The following is a 23,312-nucleotide window of genomic DNA, read 5'->3' on the forward strand; positions in this document are numbered from 1 at the left end:
TTCAATGAAAGACCTCGGTGAAGCTGCTTATATATTAGGCATCAAGATCTATAGAGATAGATCAAGACGCTTAATTGGACTTTCACAAAGCACATACCTTGATAAAGTTTTGAAGAAGTTCAAAATGGATCAAGCAAAGAAAGGGTTCTTGCCTATGTTACAAGGTGTGAAGTTGAGCCAGACTCAATGCCCGACCACTGCAGAAGATAGAGAGAAAATGAAAGTCATTCCCTATGCTTCAGCCATAGGATCTATCATGTATGCAATGATGTGTACCAGACCTGATGTGTGCCTTTCTATTAGTTTAGCAGGGATGTACCAAAGTAATCCAGGAGTGGATCACTGGACGGCGGTCAAGAACATCCTGAAATACCTGAAAAGGACTAAGGATATGTTTCTCGTTTATGGAGGTGACAAAGAGCTCGTCGTAAACTGTTACGTCGATGCAAGCTTTGACACTGATCTGGATGACTCTAAGTCACAAACCGGATATGTATTTTTATTGAATGGTGGAGCTGTCAGTTGGTGCAGTTCTAAGCAGAGCATCGTGACGGGATCTATGTGTGAAGCGGAGTACATAGTTGCTTCGAAAGCAACAAATGAAGGAGTCTGGATGAAGGAGTTCATATCCTATCTAGGTGTCATACCTAGTGCATCGGGTCTAATGAAAATCTTTTGTGACAATACTGATGCAATTGCCTTAGCAAAGGAATCCGGATTTCACAAGAGAACCAAGCACATCAAGAGACGCTTCAATTCCATCCGCGATCAAGTCAAGGAGGGAGACATAGAGATTTGCAAGATACATACGGATCTGAATGTTGCAGACCTGTTGACTAAGCCTCTCTCACGAGCAAAACATGATCAACACCAAGACTCCATGGGTGTTAGGATCATTACTATGTAATCTAGATTATTGACTCTAGTGCAAGTGGGAGACTGAAGGAAATATGCCCTAGAGGCAAAAATAAAGTTGTTATTTATATTTCCTTATATAATGATAAATGTTTATTATTCATGCTAGAATTGTATTAACCGGAAACTTTGTACATGTGTGAATTCATAGACAAAATGAGTGTCACTAGTATGCCTCTACTAGACTAGCTCGTTAATCAAAGATGGTTAAGTTTCCTAGCCATAGACATGAGTTGTCATTTGATTAACGGGATCACATCATTAGAGAATGATGTGATTGACTTGACCCATCCGTTAGCTTAGCACAATGATCGTTTAGTTTGTTGCTATTACTTTCTTCATAACTTATACATGTTCCTATGACTATGAGATTATGCAACTCCCGAATACCGGAGGAACACTTAGTGTGCTATCAAACGTCCACAACGTGACTGGGTGATTATAAAGATGCTCTAAAGGTGTCTCCGATGGTGTTTGTTGAGTTGGCATAGATCGAGATTAGGATTTGTCACTCCGATTGTCAGAGAGGTATCTCTGGGCCCTCTCGGTAATGCACATCACAATAAGCCTTGCAAGCAATGTGACTAATGAGTTAGTTACAGGATGATGCATTACGGAACGAGTAAAGAGACTTGCCGGTAACGAGATTGAACTAGGTATTGAGATACCGACGATCTAATCTCGGGCAAGTAACATACGGATGACAAAGGGAACAACGTATGTTGTTATGCGGTTTGACCGATAAAGATCTTTGTAGAATATGTAGGAACCAATATGAGCATCCAGGTTCCGCTATTGGTTATTGACCAGAGATGAGTCTCGGTCATGTCTACATAGTTCTCGAACCCGTAGGGTCCGCACGCTTAACGTTTGATGACGATCGGTATTATGAGTTTATGTGTTTTGATGTACCGAAGGTTGTTCGAGTCCTGGATATGATCACGGACATGACGAGAAGTCTCGAAATGGTCGAGACATAAAGATCGATATATTGGAAGGCTATGTTTGGACATCGGAATGGTTCCGGGTGAGTTCGGGCATTTACTGAAGTACCGGTGGGTTACCGGAACCCCCCGGGGTGTGTATGGGCCTTATTGGGCCTTAGTGGGAGAGAGGAGGAGGCGGCCAAGGTGGGGGCACGCCCCCCCCCAAGCCCAATCCGAATTGGGGTGGGGCCCGGCCCCCCTTTCCTTCTCCCTCTCTCGTCCTTCCTTCGTCTCCTACTCCAACTAGGGAAGGGGGAATCCTACTCCCACCGGGAGTAGGGCTCCCCCCTTGGGCGCGCCATGAGAGGACCGGCCCCCCTCCTCCACTCCTTTATATAGGAGGGAGGGGGCACCCCATAAACACACAAGTTGATTGTTTAGCCGTGTGCGGTGCCCCCCTCCATAGATTTCCACCTCGGTCATGTCGTTGCAGTGCTTAGGCGAAGCCCTGCGCCGGTAGCTTCATCATCACCGTCATCACGCCGTCGTGCTAACGAAACTCTCCCTCGACCTCCGCTGGATCTAGAGTTCGTGGGACGTCACCGAGCTAAACGTGTGCAGATCGCGGAGGTGCCGTACCTTCGGTGCTAGGATCGGTCGGATCGTGAAGACGTACGACTACATCAACCGCGTTGTCATAACGCTTCTGCTTACGGTCTACGAGGGTACGTGGACAACACTCTCCCCTCTCGTTGCTATGCATCACCTAGATGGATCTTGCGTGTGTGTAGATTTTTTTTAAATTACTGCGTTCCCCAACATGAACTTTGACAAATTTGCAGTATGACTGATTATAATTGAAGCACAGAAAATTTAACTAAGATTCCTATGAACATGGTGATGCAAGTTTTGAATACCTACACTCCAAATTCACCGAAAATGGTTGAACTATGGAAGAAAACTGTGTGGGCCGAACTCACCGAAGCATATATAGTAGGTATGATATGGCAGCTCCATAAGTAGGAAGCATAAGAAGATTCCTACCTGAACTAGCTCATATTTGTTGGAAGCATGGAAATCTGAAACATAATTTAAGGATGATTGCCGCCAACATGGGTATGCAAGTTTGCGTGATCTAAAATCCAAATACACCTAAATTTGTTGATGATTTAGTGTTCTACTCCCTCCATTTTTATATACAAGGCCACTATGTAATATATGTTTTGCATCTATACAAGGCCATCAACAGTAATTGAGGCAAAATTAATGATATTTTCTCGTACTAGCAACCTGTTTAATAGTTGCATGCATGCAGTCATAATGACAGTCAGCTACTTCCTCCACTCAGTTTTCTTGCATGCATGTGGGGTATTAATGATCCTAGTAAACGAAAAGGAAAGTTGACTTTCAAAGTAGAAATTAAATTTTACATTAGTACCTGTAATTTGAGTTTGTGGCCTTGTATATAAAAATGGAGGGAGTAATACACAAGGTATAGTTCGAATTCACGGCCAACAACATTCAATATTCAGTAGGATATGAACATATATAGCATGGAGTATTGGGCAAATTATATTAGAAATCAACTTGCATTGCAGAAATAAAAACTCTCAAATCAAGAATAATCCGAACAGATGAGGGCGACACGGGGGACGATTCGCACAATCATCGACCTCCTATTCCGAGGATAAACTGCAAAGAGGGTGGGGCCGCAGAAAAGGAGTAGCCTCTATTCTTACTCCAGCAGCTGGCAACCAGTTGATCCGCTGGGCTACCTGGTTAGGAAAGAAACGGGGTGGTGATGGTGGTTGTGGCCACCTAATGCCCGGGTGACGCAACGACGAACTGGACCTTGAGCCGCGTCGTGTGGTACGGTGCAAGGGATTGCACCTGGGTGGCGTTGTCATAGATAACAGGGTGGTGCGATGGATGGATAGATCATCGGTGAGGTGGAGCACATGGGGTCGATTCTGGGTGGCGTTCGCGACAGAGAGAACATGGCGGCGCGGTAATTCATGATCTCGATGGCGAGGAGGGTTTGGAAGCACAAAGAGATTTGGGGGAGGAGGAACGGGACAAGAGATACAGCCATACAGGGGAGGTGGATGCATCGATTACAGGTGGTTAGTATGGAATTTCTGGCAGATCAGGACCGTTGGATGCAACACAAATTGACGACACACGGTTGGTCTGATGTTTTCCTTACATCAGAGGTATGATATTCAGAGTTTCCCTATCTTCTTACGCAAACATTCGATAGTCAGGTTGAACAGAAAGGAGGGAAGGCAATCCCCATGTCTTACACCTTTTTGGCTCTAGAAATAAGTGCCAGTAGTATTCTTATTATATTTTCTTGCGAAAAGGAACAAGATATATTATAAAAATTTACAAGAAGTACAAAGCATCTCCAAGCCCAACATAATAAAAGTTACACTGAGATCACTGCACCACCAAACGACCGCTGCCTCCACCAGAACGCATGCAACATTCTCGCCACTCCCCTATCGGAGTCGGGTTGACCGTGTTGATGATAGACAGGAAGTCTTGATGCATGTGCAAATAAAGGAACATCACCCTGGAGGTACAGTCGTCGCCGCTGAAGTCTTGAATCGATCTGAAGTGACTTGAGACCTTATGTCACCGTTGCGAACGCGAAGCGAGAAACCCTAACCTTGCCACCCCGAGGTGACAGTAGGAATCTTGCATGGAGCAGAGGAAGACACTTATCCTATTCAAATTCACACTGCCAGTGCCATTATATACATAGTTTTCTTAATCCAATCATACCAAATAGGTCCAAAACCACTCATAAAAACATGACACTCCATGAGGAAATTCCAATTAACTCTTAAAATCAATTTAAGAACAATGCCACCTTTCTTTTTTTCTCGAATGCGCACAAGCATGCGCATCATATATTAAAGATAGAAAGGGGGTAAAGAGCCCCTATACAGCGTTGTGGCAACCTCGCCCATTCCACCTAGATTACAAAAGCGGATTACTCATAATCTATCCACCGCGACAAACTACCAAAGAATTCACCCATATCTCCTTTAAGAAGACCGGCTGTAGCCCACGTCCTGTCCTCCTCCAAGATCCTGGCTCCGATGCGTGTAATTGAGGGCGACTCGCCATCAAACACAATACCATTCCTATGCTTCCATAGCTCCCAAAGGACGAGCACTAAGATCGTGCGGTGGTCTCGTAACCGCCCATCCATGGTGTACTTGTTCTGACACCAAGTCACCAAGGTGTCGACCGTGGTGGGCACCCACTCCGGCCTACCAAGGGCCGTGCAAACCTCGTGCCACACCGACCTAGCAAAAACACACCCCAACAAGATATGATTGATAGTCTCTTCACTTTGATTGCAGAACGGACATGAATCCTGGTGCGGTAGCCTCTCCGAGCCAGCCCGTCAGAGGTCCAACATCTGTTCCGCAAAGCCAACCAGGAGAAAAAGCGACATCGTTGTGGTGCCCTCGACCTCCAAGTAAAATCCGCTGTTGGACTGACCATCCTTCCTACGAACTTGGCCGCATAAGCCGATCTAACAGAGAAAGCTCCATTGCTCTCCCAAGCCCAAGAGAGTCTGTCTGGTGAGTCGGGCTGCAGTTGAATGATGGCCACCCGATGCCAGAGGTTCACGTACTCGCGCAGCTCATCCAAGTCGAGATTTGGGTTAATATCCAAAGGCCATGAGCCCTCCTGGATAGCCATACGCACAGACAGACTGGTACGCTTCCGAGGCGGCACCTTAGCACACACCTTCGGGGCGAGATCCTGTATCCTAGACCCGTCCAGCCAGCGGTCCTCCCAGAAGAAGGTACTAGAGCCGTCCCCTAGAGTTGAGTGTGCACCCGAGCGAAAGAGTTGTAGAGATTCAGTCGGAACAGGGATGTCGAACTCGTTTCAGGGCCTCAAGGCATCAGCTCGGCGCAGCCAAGGCCACCTAGCCTGCATGGCTATATTCAGCCATCTCAAGTTTGGAACTCCCAAACCACCTGCCCATTTGGGCGTGCACACAATATCCCACGCGACCGAGCACTGTCCTCCGTTAGCCTCCGCTTTTCCACACCAGAGGAAACCTCTGATAATTTTGTTCATCGCTGTAATTGTCTTAGCCGGCAGGTGCAGAGCTATCATTGCGTGAATGAGAATGGCACAAAGAACAGCTTGCACAAGCAGAAGTCTTCCACTCTTGGGCATGGCGGAACCGCGCCATGCGGGCATGCCAACTTTCTTTTAAACTGGAGTGTGATGTAAAATCTAATGCAGGGGCACTGTGGATGTTCATTTGCGAAAAGTCGTTGGCAATGTTTCACAAACTTTGGATTGGAAAACACAAATAAAACCAAATAAAATACAGATTAAAAAGAAAGGATTGGCGGGCCACGAGCATTTCGGCCCACCTAACCACTCTAACCCTAGGTAGGAAGAATCCATTCCATCCTCACTCCACAGTCCACACACGCGCGCGCGCTCCGCTCGAAACCCTCGTGCCCACCGGCGGCGGCCATGAACCCGGCGATGGCGGCCGAGCTCCGGCGCCGCGAGAGTGAATCGGTGCTCTTCTCCCGCCTGCTCTCCTTCGCCCACAGCGCCCTCCCCGACCCGCCCGTCTCCGCCGCCGCTCGCCTCTCCGCCCTCCTCCTCCCCCACGACGACCACATCAGCCGCCTGCCCGACGCGCTCCTCCGCAACATCGTCTCTCGCCTCCCCGTCAAGGACGCCGCGCGCACCGCCGCCCTCTCCAGCCGCTGGCGCGGGGTCTGGCGCTCCGCCCCGCTCGTCCTCGCCGACGCCCACCTCCTCCCCGACCTCATCCCCGCCGTCACGCGCGCCGACGCACGCCGCGTCCCCTCCGTCGTGTCCCTCATCCTCGCCGCGCACCCAGGCCCCTTCCGCTGCATCCACCTCACCGTCAGCCACTTGGAGGAGTACCAGGGCCCGCTCGCGCGCTGGCTGGGGCTCCTCGCCGCCAAGGGCACCCAGGAGCTCGTCCTCGCCAACCGCCCGCCGCCGGTCGTCCTCCGGCTCCCCGCCGCCATCTTCGGCATTGACACACTCACCCGTCTCTACCTTGCACTCTGGAAGTTCCCCGACATCCCCCGCACCGCCTACTTCCCCAACCTTCGCGAGCTCGGGCTCTGCACCGTCGTCATCGAGAGCCGCCACCTGGACTCCATCCTCGCCAGGAGCCCCGTGCTGGAGACCCTCTGCCTCCAGGGAAACATGCTCATGGATCGCCTCACCATCAACAGCAGAAGCATTCGGTGTGTGTACGTCGTTGCCACCTCCGATTTGGACATCACCGTGGAGGAAGCCCCACAACTGCAGCGCCTCATCGTCTGGGTAGCGTCCACCTGCAAAGGAGGCTCGCCGCGCAAGACGATCAAGATTGGCCGTGTCCAGGCACTGGGATTGATCGGCTACTTGGAGCCGGAATTCCACACTCTGCAGGTCGGCGACACCACCATCAAGGTCCAGTCACTGCCCTCAAGCTTCCGTTTTGTTTAGTGGTATATTGATGTGAATGAATGTGTTGTGAAACAATTGGGTACAATGATGCAATTGCAGCCTTCGGCAAAGCCTAGTCCTTTCACCATGCTACCAACCGTGAAGATCCTTGGCTTGAAAGTGCGTTTTGGTGTCCGCAATGAAGCCAAGATGCTGCCTTGCTTCCTCAGATGTTTTCCAAAGGTTGAGAGGCTGCACATCGAGGTGAGCCGCCCTCATTATAGTAATACTATTGCTGCTGCTTACCGATTGAACTCTATCTCAAGTTTGCATGGTTTGACCAACAATTTACTACAGTCCAAGGAAACTATTGAGAGCAGTAGCAAGATCAACCTCAAGTTCTGGAAGGAGTCTGGCACCATCGCGAGCATCTGCTCAAGCGTTAATCTGATCATCTTCCACAACTTCCGAGGAGACCAGTGCGAGCTTTGCTTCCTCAAGTTCATCCTGGAGAGTGCACAAATGCTGACAAAGCTGGTGGTCGTGTATCGCAAAGGAACCTTCGCCTCGCTGGCTGAGGCGCGTTCCAAGGTGGACCCTCTGTTCGACGTGTCATGGGCCAGTAAGTGCTGTTCTCTGCGGCTTGTCCAGAGCGCACTTGCTGAAGGCGAAGGCCTCAAGATACTCAACTTCAAAAGAGGATCAAACTTTTCTCTGAGCGACCCTCTTGCCTTCACCGGCCGATGTTAGTTTCCTTCACCGGCCGATGTTAGTTTCGATGGTGGTTCTTCATGATCTCTTGTACTAGTGTGTACAGGAAAGGCAGTAAGTACCGTTTGGGATCGTTAGCTTGGAAACGTGACAGCAGGGTTGTGTTTAAGTTACTATTTCCCTTGCCTATGCACAAGGCAGTTTCTCCATGTTTATTTGGTACAAATGGTCTGATTATTGCTTGGATGATGTTAGTGCTGTCTCACCCTTCCAAAAATTGCTTTGTGGAAAGTAATGTGAATCTTGTTCTTTCTTCCATTGATCTCAGAGGTTACAAATTACAATGCCCCGGAAAACAAAACAAGAATAGCTTGGTACGATGATGTAAGGCGTTTTCTTTTTTGGGGATATAGCTGCTCCATTAATGTGTTTACATTGTAAAACTGCAACCGTAAGTAAGCCAAGCTATCTAAACATGAATATGGTGATAGTGATTTGAGATGAGAAAACATGACGCAGCCTAGTGACAAGGTCGCATCCTTGCAGACCGGGGTTCGACTCCCGTCGGGAACGAATTTCCGCGATCTCACCAGGGTGGGCTCCTTCTATAAAAAAAATTAACTAGACATCAACAGGGCCTTAAAAATGATGAAATCGATGAAGTTTGTGGCATGCATTGCGGGTTTTCAGACTCTGTGAATAGCAATGTTTCGGGTGTTGTAGCTAGACTGCGCTTTGAGAGTGTTCTTAACAACATCCATCCATGTAAAAGAAAAACAAACAAATTATGGAGAAGCAAAATATAAGAGTGCAAACATTCATGGTCAGACCATATCATCAAATCGGCGACAGAGCATTCCAAAACACATGCCTTTAACACTGTATTATGTTCCATATCACATTAGGGTTTCCAACATTCCAAAATGCATGCAAAAGGCATCCAGGAGAAGTGGATTTAATAACAAGCAGCTGGATGCAAATTAGCAGCGCCCAACATCAGATCTTCAACAGCACAGGTAAAAGACACAGCAAGAATTTGTTCAACATCAATTTAGAGCTAAATAAATAGCCAGGTTACTTCACGAACTATCCCGGTTATGTTACACACCCGCCATCCTTACCGCAACAGACTCACATCTCCAACAACATCCATCTTGTATTCCTCTCTCTTCAGGATACCAGTCCAGGCGACTTGCACCTGCACTTCACCCCATCCCATGCTGCAAACACAACTACCTTCATCGGAAGGCCCCATAGTGATAACAACATCCTCGCCCTCCTCACCTTCCTTGGTAAGACCAGCGACATAGTCAGATTCATCTGTAAGACCTCTAAGACGGATTACCAACTTCTTACCCATCGGGACGGCCACCACACGGCGTGCCAAGGGCACAGGGCCGCCAACAGCGAGGCATGAATCGCTACTGTAGAGTATAATGCGCTCCTCATAATTCCCATCAGCCCAAACACATACTCCACCCAGATTGCAGGGCCCCTTCAAGCTAGTAATCCCAACTGTAGCTTCCACCGGTTGCTCAACATGTTCACAAAGCACATCCACACTGCTTAGCCAGCTGCATAGGTTGACTGTCATGGTCTGCCTATCCACAGGGAGGCGGGCCCTAATAAGAGATATCACACCTTTGCTGAAATCCATAGTTGCACCTCCATCGCGCTCGATCTTTAAATCAATCTCAAAGAAAACTTCATCTAGCAAAACCAACCCTCGAGGTGGATCTGTCAAAATCAACATATCATCCTGCACAAGGGTTTAGGAAATAGAATCATGTCAGGTTATGTCCCTGCATACTTTTGTCTCAAACTAAGAGGGCATAATTTCTGTTTCTACGCTCTAGTGAAAAGTAGTGCAGAGTGAGAACGAATTCAGAGGGCAAGTGCATCACATGGTGTCATGGTATTCGACGTTCTCGCTGTACATTTTATATCCATCACAAGATAAAGGATGGCAAAGGATACTAAACCATTTACAGAGTTGACATCATCAAGGAACCAAAGTTACAGAATGGTCCGGTCCAATTTCTGGGTATGCACACTCTTGAATCTTTATGAAATTTTACTGAGAAGCAGCTTCATCTTAAGGAGCAATTTTGATTTACGAAAAATGTCAGTTTACATGGGAAACGCTGGCTTTTCGATGCGGTAGCGAGTACATATCATCTAACGAAAGGCTGTTGCTCCAGTCAAGATTCCCAACTTCATCTTTTGTGACCAAAATTCCATCATAATATATACACAAATTACCAGGATTTTAAATTCCAAATATAACATTAAATTTTATGCCCTACTTCAGCTTTATGTTTCTTCTTGCAACTTTGCACTATCAAACAAAAAATTCTAATAGTAACTCCCATTATCTATGTAGCAGTGACGATCATTATCTATACAGCTGTCAGTGTCTAAGTTTGTAATGCATTCGAACTGGACCTCGCAAAAAAAAAGGCATTCGAACTGGAATAGGTAACAGGAGCATGTGAACATTGTAACAGTGATCAAATAATGCTATAATGCAATTCAATTAGAGAGACAAGGATGCAGACCATCGATTTGATGATTTGGGCGTCTTTCTTTTCACGCCTGAACAGATAGAGACACTTGTAGTCCACCTCATCCCTTGCAATCACGGTCCCAAACACACTGAAAGGATACCCCACCTCAGATTCCGATACCTTCAGCAAAATGATGTTGAGCGAAGATCGTACGCCCCAATCCAAGATAGACCCTGCAATACTGCCAAGTGGCGGCCCACGGGCAATCCTAGCTGGAAATACAAATCAAGTTCAACCACTACGGTTTTGCTTTAAAGAAAAGGCAATGCATGCGATGAACAAATGAACAGGGTGCATGATCGGTTGGATATACTCACACTCTTGGTCATGGTCAAAGAAGGCTATGTTGTAATAGTCGTGGGAGAGGCGGGTACAGATGAGATCACGCCGCTTGGGGTCGTATGCAGTAAACTCCTGGCAGCGAACTACGTGACGGGCCTTCAAGGCATTTTGCTCCCGTGTGAGCGCCCGGCCCTGACCCAAGTTGAAGAGCTTATAGGTCTCATCAACAGACTTCCCCTTGACCATATTGGCAACAGCCTGGCAGGTCAGAGCAAGCAACCCTGGGTTGCAGAGGGAGTGTGCAGCCTGTAAGCAGTAAATTATACGTTAAACCAACAAACAAACGTGAGTAACCACAAATGATGGTGGCAAACTAGAGGTTTGTAGTTGTCTTGGTCTGTTTCTTGTAGCAAAGTAAGCATTTCATGCTGGCCGCACTTGAACCTTTCATACACCCACTTACATGAAGATCAATTGCTTGCTACGCGCCATTTTGGCATGTTGTTAATGCTTTAATTATTTTAGTTGTCAATGCAGGGCTATGGAAAGGCTCCCGAGAGTAAGAATTGGTTTTGTTGGAGGTGGACCGCACAGGTGTGTCATTGTCCAACTGTTAACTAATTGCTGTTTCCAACAAAATACATAACTGACTACATATGTGCATTAGCAATTATATATGGTGTTAAAGAACATAACTTGCTGAATGCTGAATCACAACTTGGTTTAATGAACTCCATGAGCAATCATTCGACTAATTGTGCTACAACGATGATATCACTCCTTAATGAACTCCAGTTGCTGATTCACAACTTGGATTAATCAAGGACCCATTATCCTTCAACAAACAAGTTTTTCTGGTCAGACTGAAATCCACAAACGAGCAGAACCTAAAGTAAAGTGGGCGAGGTCACTGACTAGACTACTAGAGGAGGGGAGGAGGGGATTGCTCACCAGGATGAGGTCGCAGAGAGTCTCTTGGTCGAGGAGACTAGCGAAGTTGGCATCCCAGGCGGGGTCGTCGTCGCCGGAGGCATGCTTCCTGCAGTACTCCAAAACCTTGGATAGGACGTCGCCTCGGATGGAGCGGAGCAAGATGGGGGTGTACTTGGTCTCGTCGCCGTCGGCGGGGACCATGTGGTTGTCGCGGTCGAGCTCGATCCTGCGATGTACGAACATGGACAGCCTCGCCTCCTCTGCGGGAACCAGGAAATCCATGCCGTCCTGGCTCCGCAGCACCACCAGCCCCTCCTCTTCCGCCATCGTACTAGCTTTCCCCTCCGCCGCCCTCGCCGCCACTTTCCGACCTACCTTCCCCATGGTTCTTGCTATCCAGTGGCTTCGATCGAGTTGCGGCGGCGCTGACTAAAACCCTCTTCTTTTGGAAGAAAGTGGAGACAAGTGTGAAGCCCTTCTTCACCAAGTGGGCCGTGTGTGGGCCGTGTGCAGTTCACTTGGGAATCCAGGCTTCTTCTTTTCTTTTTCTTTTTTCTTTTCTCAGGCTAGAACTCCTAAATAAACCTTGATGGATAGCATTTTTCTGACAAAGTATGGATTTTATTGGATTAAAATGGAGCATCAAGAGTATACAAACACAATGAGCACACATCCGGCCTCTGCATAGTTAGGATGCACACAATCAACATGAACGCACGCACATACAAAAAACGTCGGCAATAGCAAAGTCATATAAGACCAAAGTTAAGTGTATTCGATAAAAAAGAAAATAACCCCAAAGCAATCAGATCAGCGATCAAAAAACTATAAAAATGCCCATATATGCACCAACCATATCATGACACCATACGGACAACGAGGTTCTTCAACAACAACGCCTACAGGAAGGGAGCGACCACTACTGCAGGATGCTGCTAACGCGACACTACAATCAGAAACCCTTCAATGAAACTATGTGCGATGCATTAATCGCAAACAGTGGTGTAAGAAAACCGTCAAAAAATATGCAAAACGTTTGCGATGGCAGAGACATCAAACACGGTTTAGATTGTAGTTACGTGTGCGATGGGTGGCATACAGTTCACTCGATTGAACTGTTTGCGATGAGCATAACAAAAACGGTTAGGCAGGTGAAGGTGTGTGCGATATACATCATACAGTTCACTTGGATGAACTATTTGTGATTAGGCAACACAACAGAAACAGTTAGCCAGATCAAGGTGTGTGCGATATACGACATACAGTTCACTCGGATGAACTATTTGCGATTAGCCAACACAACAGAAACGGTTCAACTTGCAAGATGTGTGTGATACGCGGCAAACATGTCAGTAATCAGAAATGTGTGGGAAGACCGATAACAACACAGACGATTCCTGTTAACAAGCCGTATGTGTTGTGAGCAAACGATTGTTGGTATACAATTGTGGGTGATTGATGAAATCATCACCGACGGGTTCCATTGTTTATTCCGTGTGGATGTGATTTGCTCTGTCTACAGAACATCAACATATATACTTATAAGAACAACATTGCATAACCAAATTAAGCATATAATTACATAAGTGACTACACACATAACATTTCCACACACCCAAGTAAGCAATTACATGCATACTAAACTAGGAAAAATGAGCATCTAATTATCTGCATCTTGCTGTGACGACGCTTGTCATTGCTCTGCTTCCAGCTGGAGCCCTGGCCGTTTTGGGGAAGGAGGCACTTCCTCATGTCAACGATCCGCCTGTACATCTCGTAGCTCGCGTACGCATCCTTGGCCGCGTACATGACGTGAGCTTTGTCGAGCTTCTCCATCCAGGCCGAGTTCCAGGCACGCTTTTCCTTGTTGCAGAAATCCTTCATATCTCTGTAGTAGGGGTCGATGATGGCCTCAGGGAGGTGAACCAGTGAGTCCTTCTCATGATTCTTGTTGTCCCGGATCTTGTATTGGCCCTGGATGTCGACAAGATTCTGGCAGGCGATGCCCGAATTCTTGAGCACCTTTACATCTTTGGTGATGTCCACCATAGCGAACATGTAGTGGGGGTTGTTGACAAACCTGGTGAAACGCTCGCAAGGCCTTGTGGCCAGGTAGTAGTGGTAGACGTGGACATGATTGCGCACACACATCTTGGCGACAACGACCTTGGGATGTGACCCGGCTCGAGCACGGGTGTACTCGAGGTCGAACCCGACCACTTTGTACTTCTTCTCGGCAAGCAACAGCTCCATGATGTGGATGGAGTGCTCCACCCAGACCGGGTTATTGGTGTACACCATCGAGAGCTCCGTGAACCTTCTGTGGGTGTCCACCATGACATGCATGGTGAACTGCTGCTCGTTGGGGGCAGCCGCTCAGAGCGCCATTGGAGCCGCGCAGGATACCCTCTAAGAATTTGTCGTGGTGGGTGTGCTTCTTGCAATACTGGAGTGCGATCGAAAGGTTGAAGAGATACAAGGGTTAAATGGCCGCGGTAATAAGTGGGTGTCGGCCGGCCTATAATCACCACGTCTTGTCACCGCGTTCATAGTGGAGGATTCTAGTGCACGCTTGAGCACCCCACACGAATTTTGTTTGACCACGCGTGGGCTCAAAGAGGCGCCAAATGTATCGTTGGTGAGCTTGTTCGCGCCCGCCTAGTTTTGGCACGCGTCGGCTAGAAGAGGGGCAAATCGTGGGCGTTTATTGGCAAAAAGCTTTGCAAAAACGAAGTGCATGGAATGACTTCGATCATAAGTTTACCCGTGGGTGATGAGGTCAAAGTTAAACATAAGGGTGATGATGGACACTCGAGTGCGATAATTAATTTTGCGCTCTATAGGGCACACGGTTGAAGAAACCAACAGTGTGCAATAATGTCGAAGATTGCGGTCGAGTTAGCTATACAGATCGTGTGCTATGAGATCGACAAGGGAATGGTTAATAAAATCTAAGTCCATTGCATATTAAGGTCAAAATAGTACCACCAATATACGAGTCTCATACGATGCCATTTCAATGATTGTACCACAAAAGCCCGAAATATTACAAGGTTCAAATTCCAGAGTTACATGGCTCAAATTCGAAGATTACAAGGTTCAAACTGATATTAGAAATTAAATTCAGCTCATTCACCTGCAAACGCCTGCACTGATCAGCTAAACATGTATATAGGAGAGGTTCAAACTAATATTACCACTAGTAAGGCTGGTTTCGAAACCTCATCATTTATGCAAAGGGATCAGCCAGCGACAAGTCATGTATGGGGTTGACACGATGACTTCCGATTACTTTGTCATTTGAAGTTCCAAAATGAAACTCAACTTTTTTGGAGCCTTTTCCATTCCGCCGCAGCCGCCGACGCTGATCAACAAACCATTCATTTTTGCGAAGAACCCTTCAGCACCTTGCTCTGACAACAAAGAACCTGGCGAATATAATATCCGGTAAGGTCCCTCGGTAGGAGTTCAAAGTAATTTCTGAGAGATGCAGATCTAGGCATTCGATATGATTGTTATATTGTATCACATTATCCACCACCGGGCCTATTATTATCTGCAAAAGAAGAAAGCATGTTAGTGCATACATGCAATTTTGAACACTACTACAGGACTATTTGGTTTGCAGGATTTGTAAAATGCACTAACGTGCCATCTTCGATCCGACATGATTAACATGGGCATTTGACTAAAATCTAGAAAATGTAGCCTTTCTTCACAAGAGGTTGGAGTGGATGAAAAATTCCCTAAGAAAACTAGTACAGATGAATCCAAAGGAGATATGCTTATGTATTGTAACCATATGAATCAAGCAACCAATATGGGGGGAAAACATATATGTACTGAAATCCTCCAAAATTCCTTCAAAAATTGTAGTACATTGTCATTGTAAACTTGGGAAAAGGTGCCAAAAATTGAACTCCCGTATGGCTAACATTTAACAGGAAAGGAACATCACCTTGATATATAGCTTCTCCAGGCATGGAAAGCATCTTAGGAAACCGACAACTTGGTCCAGGTTGGGGCCGATAGATTCTAGTGCCAAGACCTTCACCGTGCGCAGATTCGGGGTCAAGCTTGTCAGAATCATTTTCTGGATGACAGACAAACACACATCTTTAAAATTAGAAATAATGTTAGTTTCAAGAAGGAGAGGTAGAAGGCGACTGTGTTGTACCTAAATGGGTGTGGATCCAATAACAAGTTCAGAGTATTTGACACACGAGTAGCCCACCACTGTCAATTTCCGCACATAAATGAAATTGATTCTTGTTGGACCTTCTTGATCAACTACAAGTAATCTCTCAAGTGAAGGTGTGTCCTCAATGACCATATTGTGGTACACCTTTTGTGATCTCTTGTTGCAGCACCAGCAACACACATAAATAGTTCGTACAGTCATGGAGGTGATGTGGAAGCTACTGAACCCATTGATCGCGTAAAGATGAAGGTACTCAAGTGTAGTACAGCCACAGAGCAGGCGCTCCATGCCATCCTTTGGGATGCAGACGGCACGAGCTCGAGGTGCTTCAGTCGTGGTAGAAAAAGAGCAGGCGCGTCATTAAGGGGGAGGAATGGTAGTTCATGAACTTAGCGAGGCGCAGCATGGGCACGAAGCGGAGCACGGACATTGGCAGCAAGCGCATATGCCCATCATTAAAACTGAGCTCCTCGAGCTGATATAGGGCGGGAGATCGGAACCACTCGTCAAGCTTGGCTCGGTCCTTGCCTTTGGAACAGAACTTGGCCATGCTGAGGCCTCTGATTGGGCCATGGTGACTGCCAAGGATCTGGGACAACGCATCCAAGCTTTTGCAATAGCCATGGCAGAGCTCTGTTGGGGAACGTTGCATGGAAAACAAAAAATTTCTACGCACACGCAAGATTTATCCATGGAGGTGCATAGCTACGAGAGGGGAGAGTGTGTCTACGTACCCTCATAGACCATAAGCAGAAGCGTTTATTAACGTGGTTGATAGTCAAACTTCTTCGTGATCCAACCGATCAACTACCGAACATACGTCACCTCCGCGTTCAGCACACGTTCAGCTTGATGACGTTCTTGCCTTCTTGATCCATCAAGACGGGCGAAGTAGTAGATGAGTTCCGCCAGCACGGCGGCGTGATGACGGTGATGGTGAACTTGTTCCCGCAGGGCTTCGCCGTGCACTGCGGAGATACTAGACGGAGGAAACCTTAACCATCTTTGATCAATGAGCTAGTCTAGTTGAGGCTTACTAGGGACACAGTATTTGTTTATGTATCCACACATGTATTTAAGTTTCCGATCAATACAATTCTAGCATGAATAATAAACCTTTATCATGAATAAGTAAATATAATAACAACAACTTTATTATTGCCTCTAGGGCATATTTCCATCAGTCTCCCACTTGCACTAGAGTCAATAATCTAGATTACATTGTAATTAATCTAACACCCATGGAGTCTTGGTGCTGATCATGTTTTGCTCGTGGAAGAGGCTTAGTGAATGAGTCTGCTACATTCAGATCCGTATGTATTTTGCAAACTTCTATGTCTCCATCCTTGACATTTTCACGAATGGAGTTGAAGCATCTCTTGATGTGTTTGGTTCTATTGTTAAACCTGGATTCCTTTGCTAAGGCAATTGCTCTAGTGTTCACACAAAAGATTTTCATTGGACCTGATGCACTGGGTATTACACCCAGATCGAATATGAACTCCTTCATCCAGACTCCTTCATGTGCTGCTTCCGAAGCAGCCATGTACTCCACTTCACACGTAGATCCCGCCACGACGCTTTGCATGGAACTGCACCAACTGACAGCTCCACCATTCAATATAAATATGTATCCGGCTTGTGACTTAGAGTCATCTGGATCAGCGTCGAAGCTAGCATCGACGTAACCATTTACGATGAGCTCTTCGTCACCTCCATAAACGAGAAACATATCCTTGGTCCTTTTCAGGTACTTTAGGATGTTCTTGATCGCTGTCCAGTGATCCACTCCTGGATTACTTTGGTACCTCCCTGCCAAACTTATGGCAAGGCACACATTAGGTCTGGTACACAGCATAGCATACATGATAGAACCTATGGCTGAGGCATAGGGAATGACTTTCATTTTCTCTCTACCTTCTGAAGTGGTCGGGCTTTGAGTCTGACTCAATTTCACACCTTGTAACACAGGCAAGAACCTTTTCTTTGACTGATCCATTTGAACTTCTTCAAAACTTTGTCAAGGTATGTGCTTTGTGAAAGTCCTATTAAGCGTCTTGATCTATCCCTATAGATCTTGATGCCCAATATATAAGTAGCTTCACCGAGGTCTTTCATTGAAAAATTCTTATTCAAGTATCCTTTTATGCTACCAGAAATTCCATATCATTTCCAATCAACAATATGCCATCCACATATAATATCAGAAATGCTACATAGCTCCCACTCACTTTCTTTACAGACTTCACTGTAAGTCTTTATAAAACCATATGCTTTGATCACCTCATGAAAGCGTATATTCCAACTCCGAGATGCTTGCACCAGTCCATAGATGGATCGTTGGAGCTTGCACACTTTGTTAGCACCTTTAGGATCGACAAAACCTTCTGGTTGCATCATATACAACTCTTCTTTAAGAAATCCATTAAGGAATGTAGTTTTGACGTCCATTTTCCGGATTTCATAATTATAAATTGCGACAATTGCTAACACGATTCAGATAGACTTAAGCATCGCTACGGATGAGAAAGTCTCATCGTAGTCAACCCCTTGAACTTGTCGAAAACCTTTCGCGACAAGTCGAGCTTTGTAGATAGTGACATTACCATCAGCGTCCGTCTTCTTCTTGAAGATCCATTTATTCTCAATGGCTTTCCTATCATTGGGCAAGTCCACCAAAGTCCATACTTAGTTCTCATACATGGATCCTATCTCAGATTTCATGGCCTCAAGCCATTTATCGGAATCTGGGCTCATCATAGCTTCTTCATAGGTCGTAGGTTCGCCATGGTTAACATGACCTCCAGGACAGGATTACCATACCACTCTGGTGCGGAACATGCTCTGTTCGACCTACGAGGTCCAGTAGTAACTTGATCCGAAGTTTCATGATCATTATCATTACCTTCCTCTCCAGTTGGTGTAGGCATCTGGGTAACTGTTTTCTCTGATCTGGTACTTTCCAATTCAAGAGAAGGTACAATTACCTAATCAAGTTCTACTTTCCTCCCACTCACTTCTTTTGAGACAAACTCCTTCTCTAGAAAGGACCCATTCTTTGCAACAAACACTACAAAAAAACCACTTCCGTGATGATATGTGTTTGTCACAGTAGGTCACGTTTTCTGTCATGCATGTACATCCATGACAATTTTATGACAGAATCAAGATAGTCATACCTGTTGTCGGTGAAACAAACCCTGGGTCTGTTGCCCAGACCATGCACATGCCTAAGATGTGCAGCATGGGCGCAACATGGGGGAGGAATGGCAGTTCATGAACTTGGCGAGGCGCAACATGGGCGCGAAGTGGAGCGGGAACGTTGGCAGCGAGCGTATGCCCATCATTAAAACTGAGCTCCTTGAGCTGATCTAGGGCGGGGGATCAGAACCACTCATCAAGCTTGTCTCGGTCCTTGCCGTTGGAATGAAACTTGCCCATGCTAAGGCCTCTGATTAGGCCATGGTGACTGCTGATACGTCTCCAACGTATCTATAATTTTTGATTGTTCCATGCTGTTATATTATCATACTTGGATGTTTTATATTCATTTTATAATCATTTTGTATCATTTTGGTACTAACCTATTGACATAGTGCCAAGTGCCAGTCGTTGTTTTTTTGCTTGTTTTTTACATCGCAGGAAATCAATACCGAATGGAGTCCAAACACAACAAAAAATTTTGTGGATTTTTTATGGACCAGAAGACACCCAATGGGCCGGAGAAGCATCTGGGCGGTGCCATGAGGGGGGCACAACCCACCAGGGCACGCCTGGGCCCCCAGACGCGCCCAGGTGGTTTGTGCCCACCTCGGTGGCCTCCCGCACCGCCTCTTTGCTCTATAAATACCCCAATATTCCAGAAACCCTTGGGGAGGCGACGAAAATCAATTCCAGCCGCCGCAAGTTCGAGAAACACCAGATCCAATCTAGACACCATCACGGAGGGGTTCATCATCCTCATTGGTGCTTCTCCGATGATGCATGGGTAGTCTTTTGTAGACCTTCGGGTCCCTAGTTAGTAGCTAGATGGCTTCCTCTCTCTCTCGTTTGATTCTCAATACAATGGTCTCTTGGAGATCCATATGATGTAACTCTTTTTGTGGTGTGTTTGTTGGGATCCAATGAACTTTGAGTTTATGATCAGATCTATGTTTTTATCCATGAAAGTTATTTGAGGCTTTTGATCTCTTATATGCATGATTGCTTATAGCCTCGTATTTCTTCTCCGATATTTCGGTTTTGTTTGGCCAACTTGATCTATTTATCTTGCAATGGGAAGAGGTGCTTTGTGATGGGTTCGATCTTACGGTGCTTGATCCCAGTGACAGAAGGGGAACCGACACGTATGTATCGTTGCTATTAAGGATAACAAGATGGGGTCTAGTTCTACATAATTAGATCTTGTCTACATCATGTCATCGTTCTTATTGCATTACTCCATTCTGGACTTAATACACTAGATGCATGCTGGATAGTGGTCGATGTGTGGAGTAATAGTAGTAGATGCAGGCAGGAGTTGGTCTACTAATCTTGGACGTGATGCCTATATAATGATCATTGCCTGGATATCGTCATGATTATTTGAAGTTCTATCAATTGCCCTACAGTAATTTGTTCACCCACCATTTGCTATTTTTTTGAGAGAAGCCACTAGTGAAACCTACGGCCCCCGGGTCTCTTCTTTATTATATTTGCCTTTGCGATCTATTTTTATTTGCTTTTATTTTCAGATTATTAATCCAAAAACCCAAAAATACCTCGCTGAATTTTATTTGCTTTTATTTGCATTTATCAATCTACTACAATTTTTATCTCATCTACTTGCCAATTTCTGGCGCCGTTACTCAAAAGGGATTGACAACCCCTTTAATACGTCGGGTTGTGAGTATCTATTTTTTTTGCTTTTATTTTCAGATCTATTAATCCCAAAACCCAAAAATACCTTGCTGCAATATTTATTTATTTATTTTATCTCACGTTCCCACGAGATCTATTTATCCAATCTACTACAATTTTACCTATCTTTTTACCCGTGAGGGATTGATAACCCCTCTCTTACGTCGGGTTGCAAGTATTTGTTCTTTGTGTGCAGGAGCTGTTTACGTGGTGTTGCGTGGTTCTCCTACTGGTTAGATAACCTTGGTCTCATCACTGAGGGACATACCTACCGTAGTTGTGCTGCATCATCCCTTCCTCTTAGGGGAAATACCGACGTAGTTCAAGCTGCTATCAACTGCCAAGGATTTGGGACAATGCATCTGTGACGCCCCGATTCAATCGTACACTAATCATACACGCAAACGTGTACGATCAAGATCAGGGACTCACGGGAAGATATCACAACACAACTCTAAAAATAAAATAAGTCATACAAGCATCATAATACAAGCGAGGGGCCTCGAGGGCTCGAATACAAGTGCTCGATCATAGACGAGTCAGCGGAAGCAACAATATCTGAGTACAGACATAAGTTAAACAAGTTGCCATAAGATGGCTAGAACAAACTGGGATACAGATCGAAAGAGGCGCATGCCTCCTGCCTGGGATCCTCCTAAACTACTATTGGTCGTCGTCAGCGGCCTGCACGTAGTAGTAGGCACCTCCGGTGTAGTAGGAGTCGTCGTCGATGGTGGCGTCTGGCTCCTGGGCTCCAGCATCTGGTTGCGACAACCAGAAAGAAAGGAAAGAGGGAAAAGGGAGAAAAAAGCAACTGTGAGTACTCATCCAAAGTACTCACAAGCAAGGAGCTACACTACATATGCATGGGTATACGTGTAAAGGGCCATATCAGTGGACTGAACTGCAGAATGCCAGGATAAGAGGGGGATAGCTAATCCTGTCGAAGACTACGCTTCTGGCCACCTCCATCTTGCAGCATGTAGAAGAGAGTAGATGGTAAGTTCACCAAGTAGCATTGCATAGCATAATCCTACCCGGCGATCCCCTCCTCGTCGCCCTGTTAAAGAGTGATCACCGGGTTATATCTGGCACTTGGAAGGGTGTGTTTTATTAAGTATCCGGTTCTAGTTGTCATAAGGTCAAGGTCCAACTTCGGGTCGTCCTTTTACCGAGGGACACGGCTATTCGAATAGATAAACTTCCCTGCAGGGGTGTACCACATAACCCAACACGCTCGATCCCATTTAGCCGGACACACTTTTCTGGGTCATGCCCGGCCGCGGAAGATCAACACGTCGCAGCCCTACCTAGGCACAACAGAGAGGTCAGCACGCCGGTCTAAATCCTATGGCGCAGGGGTCTGGGCCCATCACCCATTGCACACCTGCACGTTGCGAACGCGGCTGGAAGCAGACCTAGCCTAGTAGGCGTTCCAGTCTAATCCGGCGCGCGCCACTCAGTCGCTGACGTCACGAAGGCTTCGGCTGATACCACAATGTCGAGTGCCCATAACTGTTCCCGCGTAGTTGGTTTGTGCGTATAGGCCAGTGGCCAGACTCAGATCAAATACCAAGATCTCGTTAAGCGTGTTATTTTGAAGTAACCGCGAACGCCGACAGAGCCAGGCCCACCTCTCACCTAGGTAGTCTCAACCTGCCCTGTCGCTCCGCCACAAAGACCCACACAGAGGGCCGTCGGGACAAAGGTCCTTTCAGCCCCCAATCCGTGAATCACTCATGGGTGCTCCACGAGCCGACCCGACTTTAGTCACCACATGTATCATGTGTAAAGTATATAGTATATACCCGTGATCACCTCCCGAGTGATCACGGCCCGATAGTATAGCACAGCAGACGGACAAGAAGGTAGGGCCACTGATGGAAAACTAGCATCCTATACTAAGCATTTAGGATTGCAGGTAAAGGTAACAACAGTAGTGGCAAAGACAGGCTATGCAGCAGAATAGGATTAACGGAAAGAAGTAACATACTACACTACTCTAATGCAAGCAGTAGAGAGTAGAATAGGCGATATCTGGTGATCAAGGGGGGGCTTGCCTGGTTGCTCTGGCAAGAAGGGTTCGTCGTTGATGTAGTCGATCACAGGGGTACCGACAGCGATCTCGGGGTCTACCGGAAAGAAGTAACGGGGGGGGGGAATACAATAAATGACAGAGCAATCAAAGCATCAGAAGCATACCATGGCAATACGCGGTGCTAGAGGTGACCTAACGCAGCAGTAGGTGATACCGGGCAAAGGGGGAAAACATATCGAAAAGTATTCCCAGTGTTTCGCGTTTTCGGACAGATGAACCGGAGGGGGAAAGTTGTGTGTTCGCTATGCTAGGGTTGTGTGGCAGACGAACGGACAGTGATTCGTCTCGTCGTTCTGAGCAACTTTCATGTACAAAGTATT

General features: G+C 46.5%; 2 protein-coding genes across 2 annotated transcripts; one reads left to right on the forward strand and one right to left on the reverse strand.

The window, feature by feature from the left end:
- Positions 1-6,279: 6,279 nt before the first annotated feature.
- Positions 6,280-8,316, forward strand: LOC123075152 (F-box/FBD/LRR-repeat protein At1g13570). Its single transcript, XM_044497819.1, has 3 exons — positions 6,280-7,325; positions 7,422-7,565; positions 7,659-8,316. Exons 1-3 carry the CDS (start codon positions 6,360-6,362, stop codon positions 8,049-8,051), a joined length of 1,503 nt encoding a protein of 500 aa, XP_044353754.1. The 5' UTR covers positions 6,280-6,359; the 3' UTR covers positions 8,052-8,316.
- A 527-nt stretch (positions 8,317-8,843) lies between these two features.
- Positions 8,844-12,224, reverse strand: LOC123075153 (uncharacterized). Its single transcript, XM_044497820.1, has 4 exons — positions 11,813-12,224; positions 10,897-11,167; positions 10,571-10,791; positions 8,844-9,771 (listed from the first exon to the last, which is right to left on the reverse strand). The coding sequence occupies exons 1-4, from the start codon at positions 12,176-12,178 to the stop codon at positions 9,130-9,132; spliced, it is 1,500 nt and encodes a 499-aa protein (XP_044353755.1). The 5' UTR covers positions 12,179-12,224; the 3' UTR covers positions 8,844-9,129.
- Positions 12,225-23,312: the final 11,088 nt, after the last annotated feature.

This window comes from Triticum aestivum, chromosome 3D, assembly GCF_018294505.1.
Source record: "Triticum aestivum cultivar Chinese Spring chromosome 3D, IWGSC CS RefSeq v2.1, whole genome shotgun sequence".
In the NCBI taxonomy this organism is placed as follows: Eukaryota; Viridiplantae; Streptophyta; class Magnoliopsida; order Poales; family Poaceae; genus Triticum; species Triticum aestivum.